Here is a 12,135-nt window from a genome sequence, read left to right as displayed (position 1 = left end):
AAGCTTAACTCAGCGATGCCAGTGGGTTAAACAAATAAAAAGACAAGAGATGGACCAATGTCTGCTTTTAACAGAGATAAACATCATGTCACCTCTTGTTTTCCTCCTCTGGTGCTTCTGCCTCTTGGGGACTGGAAGGGCACACACCATGTGTGTGCATTTGAGAGAAAAGCTGGCCCAGGGCAGCAAGCTGAGGTTGGGGGTAAAATGGGATGGGGAGTATTATTCCTGTTAGTAAGAGGGGTTATTCCCACCTGTGTGCTTTCCATAAGGCCTTCTGTATAAAGAACCAACAGACATCATAAATCATTATCTAGAGAAAGTAAACACTGAAAAAAAACCCCAAACAAGACCTATGTTGCTTTATCCAGGGACTCATTTTTTAAATTACCTGTCCTGTACTAGGTTGTTGATCTTTGAGTCTCATCCAAGCAACTTGGCCACAGCAGTATAGACACAGAAAGCAAATAATCACAGAGGTTTCATCAGCAGAAGATTCAAGTTATTTCTGTTTAAACAAGTGCTTTGCACAGGAGGGCAGAAGTTAGGCAGTAGTGTTCAGCAATTTCCAAGATGTCAAAACATTCCTTAGGTTCCAGGTTATAGGGTGAAACCTTGGCCTTAATTAGATGCTCTTCAAACACTAGAGGCCAGCTATGGATGAATGTGACTGTAAGCAAATCCTGCTATGGACTGATAGGTATTTCACAGATGACTTCCACATGCATGCAAACATCTTAACTAACCCACAATTAATCACACATTAGGCTTTTTACACTAGTCCAGTCTGGCGGAAGAAGTTTAAATGGGAAATGGAATATTCTGCACCATCTGAGACCAGAGCCAGGGTCTGCAGACAAAGAGAGAACACAGCGCTTTCTGTTTGCAATGCTGTTTATTTTAGAAAAGCCCCTTTGATCATCTGAATGAAAAATGTGGGCAGAAAAGTCACAAATGTTATAAAACAAAGTTTATTCTGCAATATTTTGTCATAATGAATTGCATCTCTTTGGTAAAAATAAAATTTATAAACATTTTAATTAACAGAGATTAGCATACAAAAAACTAAATTTTTGTAAATCGTCTTTAAAACGGGTAAAGGACTAAACCAGAGGAAAAAAGGGTTAGAATTGGTCACCTACTGGCAAAATTATTCTAAACGAACCCAAGGACACTGCTTATGCTACATTAGAAACAAGCTAACGGGAATGGTTTAAAAACAACTCTGGTTCATTTGATCAGAACGCATTCTTACAATTCACTTTTAAATAAATAATAGTTACAATGAATTGGCAATTATAAAATGTTTTATATCACTATATGGCAGTAACATAATACTTTTAATTATGCACTTTTTAGTTTGAAGAAATGTACATTTATAAAACAGACTTGATAATGGCACTGGCAGTTAGGTGTGAAGAATGTGCTTTAAGATAAAATAGCAGGTGCAACATTTAAAATAGTCTACCTTTTCTTTTCAATAAATATTTTGACCACACCATTATTAACGTGTATGAGTTTACTTTGCTTTAATTAAAGCTTGTACTTTTCAGGCTGATAAAAAGTTGCAAACCACACAACTTCCATTTTACAGTTGGATTTAAAAACGTTTGATGTGACTTCTGCAGATCAGTAATTTAGGATCAGAATCTGAAAAGCCAATACAGGTTTGTACAGTAATCACATCAGATTTACCCTGAACAGATCAACCTCCCATGAACATAGGTCTCATACACTTCTTCACTGCATTTAAAGAACTGAATGTGGTTCATTAATACTTTTCTTGCCAAAACGTATCCAAGTCAACCATTGGCATCAACATTTTACATGTGTCACTAAAAAAACCCAAAGCCCAACAATCAAAATAACTTTTAATTATACTCCATTTATACTATATACACCAGGGTCTCTAACTGAGGTGGCAAACAAACCCGAACCCAACAGATATGTAAGAGAAAGGAAGGGCAGCTCTTCTCCCACTGCCAAGAGAGGTGCTCCACAACTGAGCTGTCGGCCTTTGCTGCCAAACATGGGGGCAGAGACCTGGGACAACACGGTGGGACAGGGCAGGAGCACAGCTCATCTGCCTTCCCCTTTGGAAGCAGAGAGGGAAGACAGCAAAGCAGGAAGAGCAGGAAGAGCACGGCCTCGCTGCACCGCTCTGTGTCCCAGGGAAAGGCTGCGACTGCTCCTCCCTTCCACAATTCCAGTTCTCCCAGCTGTAAGGATGGATGGGACACAGCTTTCGCTGCTAATTGCTGATCAGTAACTGGTTCTCACTGGTCACTGCATATGGTAATTAAATGCATTGTTATAGTATCCCAATCCTTCAGATATGCTGAAGTCATTGTCACCGACTTCAGGGTTAACAGCAGCACAGCCACACTCCCAGTATTAACCTCCTCAATTTTATCTGAGGCAAAAAATAGTTCAGAACCAAATCCAACCATGGAGCTGACTATGAACACAGCTTCCAGAATACCTGGACCTTGATCCAGCTTTCACTGGAAGCTACAGAAATCTGCAACCACATGAGCCAGGCAGCACCCCTCTTCAACAGTGTGAAACTGAAATCATGGCACTGAGCAAAACCTCAGGCTGCTCACAGTATTTCTGTGCATCTGAATCCTTTTCACATTTTCACAGCAGACACAAGCTCTGCCCTGCGCAGTTTTCCATTAGAGTTCAAAAGCAACCCATGAACAAGAAGAAGCAGTTCCACCAAGCATGCACATCTTCAGCTCCTGAAATCCTAAGAACCACTGCATTGGTACTTAATTTTCCTTCAAATGGTGAGTTTTACCCCTACTACTCATCAGTAACACATCCAATATCAGATCTAATTGGTTACTGCAGCGCTTGTGGTAGTCAGAACACACACATGGCTGCACACATGCTGCCCTGTTACAGGTGTAGGCTAACAGGTGCTCACACAAAGCAGGAATGAAGCAGAGTATTTTCCTTCCCCTTCAAGAAACAAATCATTCTTAAAACTGAATTGGAAAAAGAAAAAAAAAAAAAAAACTTGAGAAAAACAAAACCTAAAAATAAAAACCACTTTTTTTTTTTTCTCTCCTGGTGTTTGTGCTTTAAATTCCAAAACACAAAGAACCTTGAATATTTCAGGCTTGATCCAACAGCCATTGAGTCAGCAGGAGCACCACCGTTGTCTTCAAGAGGCACTGGAATGGGCCCTCAGAGCAACAGACCTTCAGCAGCATGGCTGTGTTTGCATTGGAAGCAGACAGTTTACGACAGGATTCACGAAGAGACTGACAAATAAGGAAAAAAAAGAAAGAAAAAAGGGGCAAAGAAACCCACACTAGTCTAAGAAAGGCATTCAAATAGCCAGGAAAATACTCCCTTAGGGAAAGGTTAAGGAATTCTTTTGGCTGAATCCACTGTTTTCAACAGTGGACATTGGTATCCTAAGTGGCTCTGCTCCTAATTTTCACCCAGCTTGCCCAACACCTGGTGGAAGCAGTAGCTTCACGTTGGTGAGAACGTTTATGGCACATCATGCTACTTTTCAGCAACAGGAAAGATGACCTTGGATAGCTGTACACAATTCTGCAACATACTTAAGGCATCCTTGTATGTACAGTACTGTTAAAACCCACTCCAACAGAACTGCTTACCCATTTTTGAACAGAAAATTAAAAAAAAAAAAAAAGGCATAATCTACAGGAAGATGTAAGTAATCACCACTGATTTTAAAAGAAAAATAGGGATCAAGTTCAACATATCACAAAAAACATTTTTGGCTGAGGGATGTCCTAGGAACTATAAAGAGATTCTCTTATTGCAAAATGAATTTGAATCCTTTACACGGAAGTCAGAGCCCTTAGAACAAAATTCACCTCTGCAGATGGGGCCAGCAGAGATGTAAATATGATCCACAGTGTGCATCTGAACAAACATATCTCTGAAAAAAAAATAAAAGTCAACTGCTGAAAAGAAAAAAAAAATTAAAAGTGATAATTAAGAAGGATGCTTTAGGGTTTTCACAAGTCATGCATATCTTCTAATTTGAGAAGATTAATATTTTTTTTAGGTGGTGATTTAAAAATAAATGGCTAAATTATAGTTTGCGCCAAAAATAAAAAAAAAAAGAGCAGTGAGTCCTCTTATGGCTTTGATCTCCCTTGTGAAGGGCAAAAGTAGAAGAGTATTGCCACAATTAAAAAAAATATATGTATATATTCAACACTGACAAACATATTATTTTTTCCTTTGCTTGTGACAGTGGGTCTTTGCAGTACTTATTAAGGAACTCAAGCACGTCTGGATGCCAGCAAGGTGGAGCAGAGACCCTGCTGCTTCCTTCAGCTCCTCATCGATCTCCTGACACAGCTCCTCGAGTACTTTCTTGCTGGGCTGACTTTCCTTAGAGGTATCTACACAGGGTTGGGATGCATAGCCGCTGTCTCCGAGAGGATCGTCCTCAAAGTCCCCGTCTGTGTCCACCTCGCTGTGAAAGCCCTCGCTGCCGTCGCTGCCCTCGTGGCTGCTCTTGGAGATGAAGTCGTACACCTCGTCCAGGGAGGAGAGGGAGGACACGCTGGAGCGGGAGGCGCAGCGCTGGGAGCCCATGCTGCTGGCGCTGTAGTTGTGATCCTCGCTCGGGTCGATGCTGGCGGCCGCGGAATCGCTCTCCTGCAGGCCGATGGAGCTGGGAGGGTTGAAGGCGCTGCCGTAGCTCCTCTTCTTGGGGGTCTTCAGAGGCTGAGGTTTCTCACCTGTGGAAAACAGGATGTGCCAGTAGGCAAATGCCACAGTGAGATCGCCTTCACCACGAGCACCCTGTGCCTGGCTGGCTGCAAGGGAAACTGAATTCCAGCATTTAAAGTCACAAAGTGCCCGTTTACTGTCACCCACAGAGGACAACAGTCACAGCCTAACCTCAGCTGAGAGTTAGAGGAACAGAGAAGTGGCTGAGAGTTAGAGGAACAGAGAAGTGGCCAAGAAACTCTTCTTACTATCTAGCACAGAGAGAGCAGGGATAGAACTTTGCAGAAAAAAAATCAAAATTAACTGAGAAAATAATAATAATAAAAAAAAAGGCTGCTTCTAGTAAAACTCTTGCAATGCTAGCTGAAAGAATAATTAAACCCCAAATACTTCCAGACTACTGTTGGGGGTTGGGTTTGTTCCTTTTTATTATAAAGAATTTTTTCCCCATAAGTTACCAAGGAGAGTAAGTGTCATACTTAAGACTATTTAAGAAAAAACAAAGGGGTGGTCAAAGCTCGGAGGGGGAGATAACGTGAGTTTTGGGGCAGGTAAAGGACAGAGCTCGAGGCAGTTTGGCACTCTGTTTTTCAGCATTTTGAGGAGAGAGAACGGCTGGGTTGGTGCTCACTGCTAGAAGAGTTCACTCTCTCTGGAGGAGTCCAGTCATGGGAAATCTACCATCATCTGCTCACCCTGGAATTCTGAGCTCCTCTGCCGCCCTGCAGGAGCTGGGCCAGCCCTGCCCAGCGATCGTGGTTCCATCAGTGCTGCTCCTCTTGCTACAGTGCGACCCTGCATCCCCCTGCCCTGCCGGGACATCCTGCCATCCCAGCTACCAGCCCGGGACTTTTCCACTGTTCCAGCTTGGTGCTCTGAGGATCCTACGAAGGCACCGAGACCAAATTGCCCTGGGTTTTTGTGAAGCAAAGTCCTCGAAGTTCTTGGCACTGTTTTATATTATCAATGCCGTAGTTGGTTTTTTGTTTGCTTTGTTATACGTACTAATAAAGAACTGCTATTTCTATTTCTAAAATCTTCTGCTTAAAAGCTTTTAACTGCAAATTTATAATTGAAAAAAAGGGGTGGTGGTGTTGGTTTACATTCTCCATTCCAAGGGAAGCTCCAGCTTTTCCCTGGCAGATACCTGTCTTCCCAAACCAAGACAACTACTCTTACTGTTTGGAAACTAGACCATACTTGTTTCCTGAAATTTTATAGAGCAAGTATTTAGTTACTGAGTAGAGAAGAAAAACAAGAGTAAAATGGTTTATGCTTACAGTCCAGCATTCCTTGTTGAATGGAAGTATTTAACAACATCATTGCAGTAGCAGCATCAATATCAGATTCTGTGAAGAAGAAGCAGCAAAATGTTAGAACTCAGATAAACCTGACAAGATGAGGTCTCTAAAATATAAAAAGAATACATATATGTATATATATTTGCCTGTACTGGCCTACAACAAAGAGCAAGGGTGGGGGGAATGTACAAACTCAGACAAAGCATGACCCTTTAAAGCTCAACACTGTTCCAGATCAATCTCATACCTTAACTATGACATTCAAAGGCTGAGTTCTCACGTTGCACTCACTGAAGCCAAGAATCAGTGACACAATTAGACGTTCATGTGACAATGCTGTTGCTATACTTAACAAGTGCCTTTTGTTTGTACCAGTTGGGAGAGAAAGATTAGACACATGGCACAGGAAAGCACCTCAGCAGCTCCATACCCTGGCTGTGTGAATGTGCAAGCCTGAGAGCAGCCGTGCCCATTAACGCAGCACTAATTCAACACACCTCCCTCCTCCAGCAGAATTTTCCACAATACTGAGTCAAACGGAAGAAATCGAGACTACGAGGGGGGAAAGGGCACTGAACTGCTCAATCTAGAAAACAGGGAGATCTAAATAATAAATAGGCATGTAGAAAAGGTTGAGGTGAATTGTGGCACTGTCAGCTGCAGTGAGAAGCACTGCTGCAAAATGCCATCCTTTGCAGAGTAGATTGCTCACATTTCTGAAAGGCACCTTGAGGATAACAGGGCAAAGAGTGACATTTCTAACCAGAACAAGGTGAAAGGGAAAAGAAACAAGCATGCCTTTCCCACTCATTTCAGGACATGCTCATGCCCTTTAAACAAGAGGAAATCCAATCCATTCTTTGGCTCACTTCTGCAATGGATGATGAATACTCCTTATAGAGGACAGAAATACGTGTGATGGACTAACTAGGCAAAACAAGAGCAGAGAGACAGTGAGCTCTCACAACAGCCTGGGTGTCTGAGAGCAGATCAGATCTGAGGTGTAGGTAGTTATGTACATATGTATGAGCAGTGAGTGGAGAACAGGGCTGGAAGGGACCAGCAGCAAGCAGAACAGGCTTTCAGTTCTGCTGAACTGGAACTGTGGGGGTAACTACTGGAGGAAAACATCAGCAATGTTTTTTTTGATAGTATTTGTTTTCTTCCCCACGTTACAGACATTAACTCTATTACTGAATTTAAAGGGAGGGTAGTTTTGGGAGGGGGACTGCAGAGTTGTCAGCATGGCTGGCAACTTATCTTGATAATTCTCCCTAACTTCACCCCTGGTCAAGGAGAAATTTGAAGAACATGACACCTTGGGAATGTTGTACCAACATGGGAAGGGGACTGAGCTGCTCTTTCCAACACAGGTTATAAAACATACATATTCCCCACACACACCTGTTTTCCATGCCTTTCATTTTAAATCCAGCATACTTTAGGCTCTACCCCATTGTACTCATGCAATTTTTTTTCCTTCTGCTTTAGCATTCTTTGGCTGAAACAGAGCCCCTGAATTCATAGGTTATTTGCACCCAACTGACAAAAAGAAGTAGAAAAATAAAGCATGAAAAAATACTTTGCTCCATTAGTGTAATCAGGAAGTGAAATATTCCCATTCCTTAAAATATCTGGCATAACAAGTATTTTATCATCTGATGTTGGTATATAAGCACCACCTTGTTAAAATGACAATCAGAGGCATTAATGTAATGCAGGATTACTACCTACAAAGAGTATTTCTGTGCCTTAATACTCCCAAAGAATGAGGAGAGACACTTCTGCAGTGGCTTCTTAGCAGTGCTCTGTGTCACTGATAATGTGCTTTGGCTTCATTTGTGATTGCTCTTCTCAACAGTGCAGTATTTCCCAAATTTACGCTTCTCCAGTAGAATGGCTGAGGAAGCACTTTACTACAAGGAACTCTGTTCATCTGCACAGGAGCTGCCCTATGGGACCCCAGGAACATGAATGGCTTGCCTCGAATGCCAGACAAGTGCTGAACAGGCTCCCTCACGTGCAGCAACTAAATGATACCAGATACCTGTCATGATTTTGACACCTCTGATGTAGCTAAATGGGAGAGGCAACAACAGCCTGGCAACCTCCAAACCTGTCACAGGACACACCAGCAAAATCCTTAGGAGGAGAGGGATTTCTTGTATTCTCCAACAAGCCCTGAGAATCCCAGGTCCAGCAGCTCTGTAGCAGTCAGCCAAGGGATGTTCCTTGCCACCCAGGTGCCACCACATCTGGGGGCATGGTGATCATCACCAGTGGGCCATGCAGCTGCTTGGTCTCCAAAAAGCCTTGGCTTTGCTGCCTAACCAAAGCTGCGGGTTTGTGGCCAAAAACTAAAAGCAACCTTCTCACCTCTAAGCCTACTGAGCCAGCAAAAATCAGGGAGCTGGATGTCTGCTCAGGTCTCACTTGGGCAGTGCCTTTCACTATCCTGCTCAGAGCTGTAACAACACTCCTCTGCAACACATTTTGTTATATTCAACCCTTTAAAAATTGAGTACTGTTCACTTTTCAGCACTTAAAAACCAAAATAATTATTACTTTTGTCTAGAAGAAGCCTAATTAAGCTTTATTAGTGAGGTGCAAGAGCTGTGCTCACCTGGCTCCTTCGAAACAAATGCTGCAACCCTCAGCACACTTTCTAGCTTCCTCTTGGTACCACAAGTTTTATACACCAACATTTGCTACCTTTGGTTCTCAGTTCTTGGTCTCCAATAAAACTGATAAAGAGATGTGCAGCTTTCAGATTCATTTTCTACTGAACTATTCATTAAGTAGGTCATACTTGGGAGTGACGCATGTGCTGAATATTTTGCTGTCAGAACAAGAAGGCCCCAATTACACCTTGAAATTCACCTCATGGATTTAAAATTAATACACGAGTAGCTAATATAACACACAGGCATTGTACTACATCTGGGGTTTTTTGTCATCTAGCAGACCCTTCAGAGCAGGGACAGATACATCAGCTGGGCTGCAGTCCATGCTCATGACCAAAACTAGAGGAGGAGAGCGAAAGGAAGTCCAAAGTTTACCTTTGAGAGATCGGCCATGATTCTGCTGAAGGACTGAAGTCAAGTAGTGAGGAGACGACGACCTACTGAAAAAGAAATTCAACAGCTCAAAGCCAAGCTCTGATTTGGCAAGTGATTTGTACAAAGTATAGCAGACACGATATTATGATCGTAGAACAAAACCAGCCTATTTACCACAGGAAGGTAAGCAATTTCTGCTGCCTTCAGTAGATGGCTTAGCACTGGTTCATAGTTTGTGAAGCACTATTTAAGCCATCATTTAAGCATTTGGAAAACACCTCCAAATACACACACTAAGCAAAAATCTTGTTGGTAAGAGTCACTGACTTCTACAGATTTTCTATACCTGCCTAAAGGCTGGATTTTACATAAAGATATGTATTTTTTAGTACATAAAACCTACACAAGAACAGAACATTAACTCATACAGGGATGCTCAGAGAGCAGGTAAGGACCAGTTGTGATCGTTTGCTTTTCCAAACACTGGTGGGCAATTATCAAAAACAAAAAGTCATAGGCAAAGACCTGAGGAAGAGCAAAAAACAAAAAACAACAAATCAAGACAACTGCTGATTTTAAAGCGGATGTTGTCCAGGATGGTTTTTCATAATCAGACCAGCTCTGCACCAGACAAAAAAACCTTTAAATCACTAGCAAAATAAAGGGCAAGTTAAAACTTTCACATTTTTTTTTCCTGCAACACACCCAGTCCTGATTATTCATTTTATTATAAATATATTAGTGAGCAATTAGAAGTAACTACAACAAAAATAGCACACACTATTAAAATTGCATGAAATGTAGCAATGTGCATCTTTTATAGCGCTGCTGGAACAATCTGAAGAGCGATGGCAGAATTTTCAAGCCCAACCTACATGAGAAACCTCAGCTGAATGGGAAAAATGTGCAAAACTAGGGTTCACTGTCTGGTATCTTTTCCTGTAGCAGCCACAGAGTGCAAAGGAAACAGATCCAAAAAATAGGTGGGGAAAAAAATTAAAAATAAACCCAAAATGGCTGGTTTTGCAGTCCTTAGATCCATTGTATAAAAATATGCTAAACATCATCATCCCTTTGTCTAAGCTCAGATCCTTCAAAAATCGTGTCCACATAGGGCTCCCCCAAAGTAAATTAATGCCTGGTATTGATTAAGAGAAGCCATGCATAAGGTATGAGCAGGATGAGGACTGTGGCTGTTCCCAGGGCTGCAATTCATGTAGCACTAGAACCAAAATGCAGCCAGGGGCTTCACAACGACTTGTTGAGCAAGCTGTGCAGAAATAAAATGCATCAGGGATGCCAATCATCTATGATAATACAAATTTCAGTGTCACTAGACACAGATTACAGTTTTGGAAAGCTTCTGCTCAAAGTAACAGCTTAACTTTTATTTTAAAATCATGCTGAATGATAGGCATACTCCCCACAAACACTCTGTAAAATAATCATGAACACTAGTCTTCCCACAGGAAAATCCAGAGACTGTCGCAACTGAATTTTAGGATCATTCTGAAGATAAATTTGGACAGTATTTCAGCCTCTCTCCAGCTGAACCTCTGGGCTTCCTCTCTCTCTACAACAAGGCAGATCCTTGGGGGCCCTTCCCCAAAATTAGGCCAGAATTCAAATCAAATCTAAGCATGGAAAGGGAGAAACTAAATCTATTTTTCTGTGTTTGATGGGAAGTCACATAAGTATTTTTTATTATTAAAGGAGAATAAACCATCTTTCATTAGGGAGCAGTTTGGTATCTTAGTATGTTGTTCCTTATTTTCTTGTACTCATAAATACAAGCACTGAAAAACCCTTCCCGTGTTGAAGTCAGTGGGAATTTTGCCATGTGGCTTCATTAGATCCAGGATTTCCTTGTAATTCTTGGCAAGTGTGATTAGTCCTTCAGTAACAGGAAAAAAAAAAAAGTTACCAAAAACAACAGCTTCAAATTAAAGTCCTGATCTTCCAAGTACTTAAGCATGCAGATGAAATGTCTCTTTCCTCACACCTAATTTTGGTATGTTGCATTTATCCACGCTAAGTAAACCACACTTAACACGACTTTAGCTGCACTGATCTTGGAGACCCTGGAGATTTTAAGAGCTTAACTGGTCAAGGCTCTGAACACCCTGCCCTAGGCTGAGTCTGTCAATCCTCTGCACCTCTGGCAGGACAGACAATGCCCAGAGGTCCTCTCCCATCTGTATTATTCGCTACTTTTTCAAGTCTGGCTGTACTAACACAGAGCACTAAAGTTTTCAAGGACCAACCCTTCACTTGAGTGGCACCCAAAACCAGAAGTCCATACCTTTACACAGAGACATTAAAGCCTGTAAAAGCATTATCCTCTAGAGCTCAATTACAGAAATTTCAATAATCTTTATTCCCCAAGCAATACGTCCAGTCATCTCGTAGTTTCCAATCTGACTATTTCTTAATACTTAAATGTTTCAAGGTTATTTTAGTAACGCTCCCAATTCCAAGAGAAAGCTGGAAAAGAGAATACTTCTGCCTGGCTTGTTCCAGCCCAGGATGGCCCTGGGCTGGAGAGAGATCAGAGACAACTGGTTATATCTTGTGAGTGACAAACCCCACTGGACAAGCTTATGCCACACAACACTCTTGAACCCCTAAGGCTTGCACAGGGGTGCCAGCTCCCAGGGTCAGTGTCCTGTTGGACCCTGAGAAATGTCTGCTCAGTGTTATCAGCCTCACATCCCACTCCAGGAATCCCAGTTCCTCCTGTTTGTTAAGGAAACTCCTTGCAGTAAGGTTAACACATAGGACAATGTGCAGACATCTTAATTACCCCTTATCTCACCCAAATTCTTTCCTGAACTAGACAAACCAGCCACATGCCTTCCTCAGAACTGAGCTCACCCAACATGCTCCTCTGCGTTCTGTCCTCCTGTCTCCACAGGCTGACCCAGCTGCTGCTCCCCTTCCTCTACTCAGGACATAGGAGTTCAACTTCAGATTCTCCAAAATCTATTGCCTAATCTTAAATTGTCTTGGTAAGGAAGTCCTGGTTTCAGAAGTCTTGTATACCC

The 12,135-nt window shown here is 42.0% G+C and overlaps 1 protein-coding gene across 3 annotated transcripts in view; it reads right to left on the bottom strand.

Moving 5' to 3' along the window:
• Nucleotides 1-876: 876 nt before the first annotated feature.
• Nucleotides 877-12,135, bottom strand: part of FOXN2 (forkhead box N2) — a 30,633-nt gene continuing 19,374 nt past the window's right edge. For 2 of the 3 annotated variants that reach the window (XM_066316344.1, XM_066316345.1), the window contains exons 4-6: nt 9,092-9,156; nt 6,012-6,080; nt 877-4,739 (exon numbers count right to left, since the gene is read on the bottom strand). In XM_066316344.1, coding sequence (XP_066172441.1) covers nt 4,222-4,739; nt 6,012-6,080; nt 9,092-9,156 — 652 coding nt within the window. In that variant the 3' untranslated portion in view covers nt 877-4,221. The remainder of the gene's footprint in view (nt 4,740-6,011; nt 6,081-9,091; nt 9,157-12,135) is intronic. The other variant, XM_066316346.1, reaches the window with a different exon arrangement.

Source organism: Sylvia atricapilla, chromosome 3 (assembly GCF_009819655.1).
Source record: "Sylvia atricapilla isolate bSylAtr1 chromosome 3, bSylAtr1.pri, whole genome shotgun sequence".
In the NCBI taxonomy this organism is placed as follows: domain Eukaryota; kingdom Metazoa; phylum Chordata; class Aves; order Passeriformes; family Sylviidae; genus Sylvia; species Sylvia atricapilla.
Note: the sequence above shows the minus strand (reverse complement) of the source record. Positions and strands in the feature narration are given on the sequence as shown.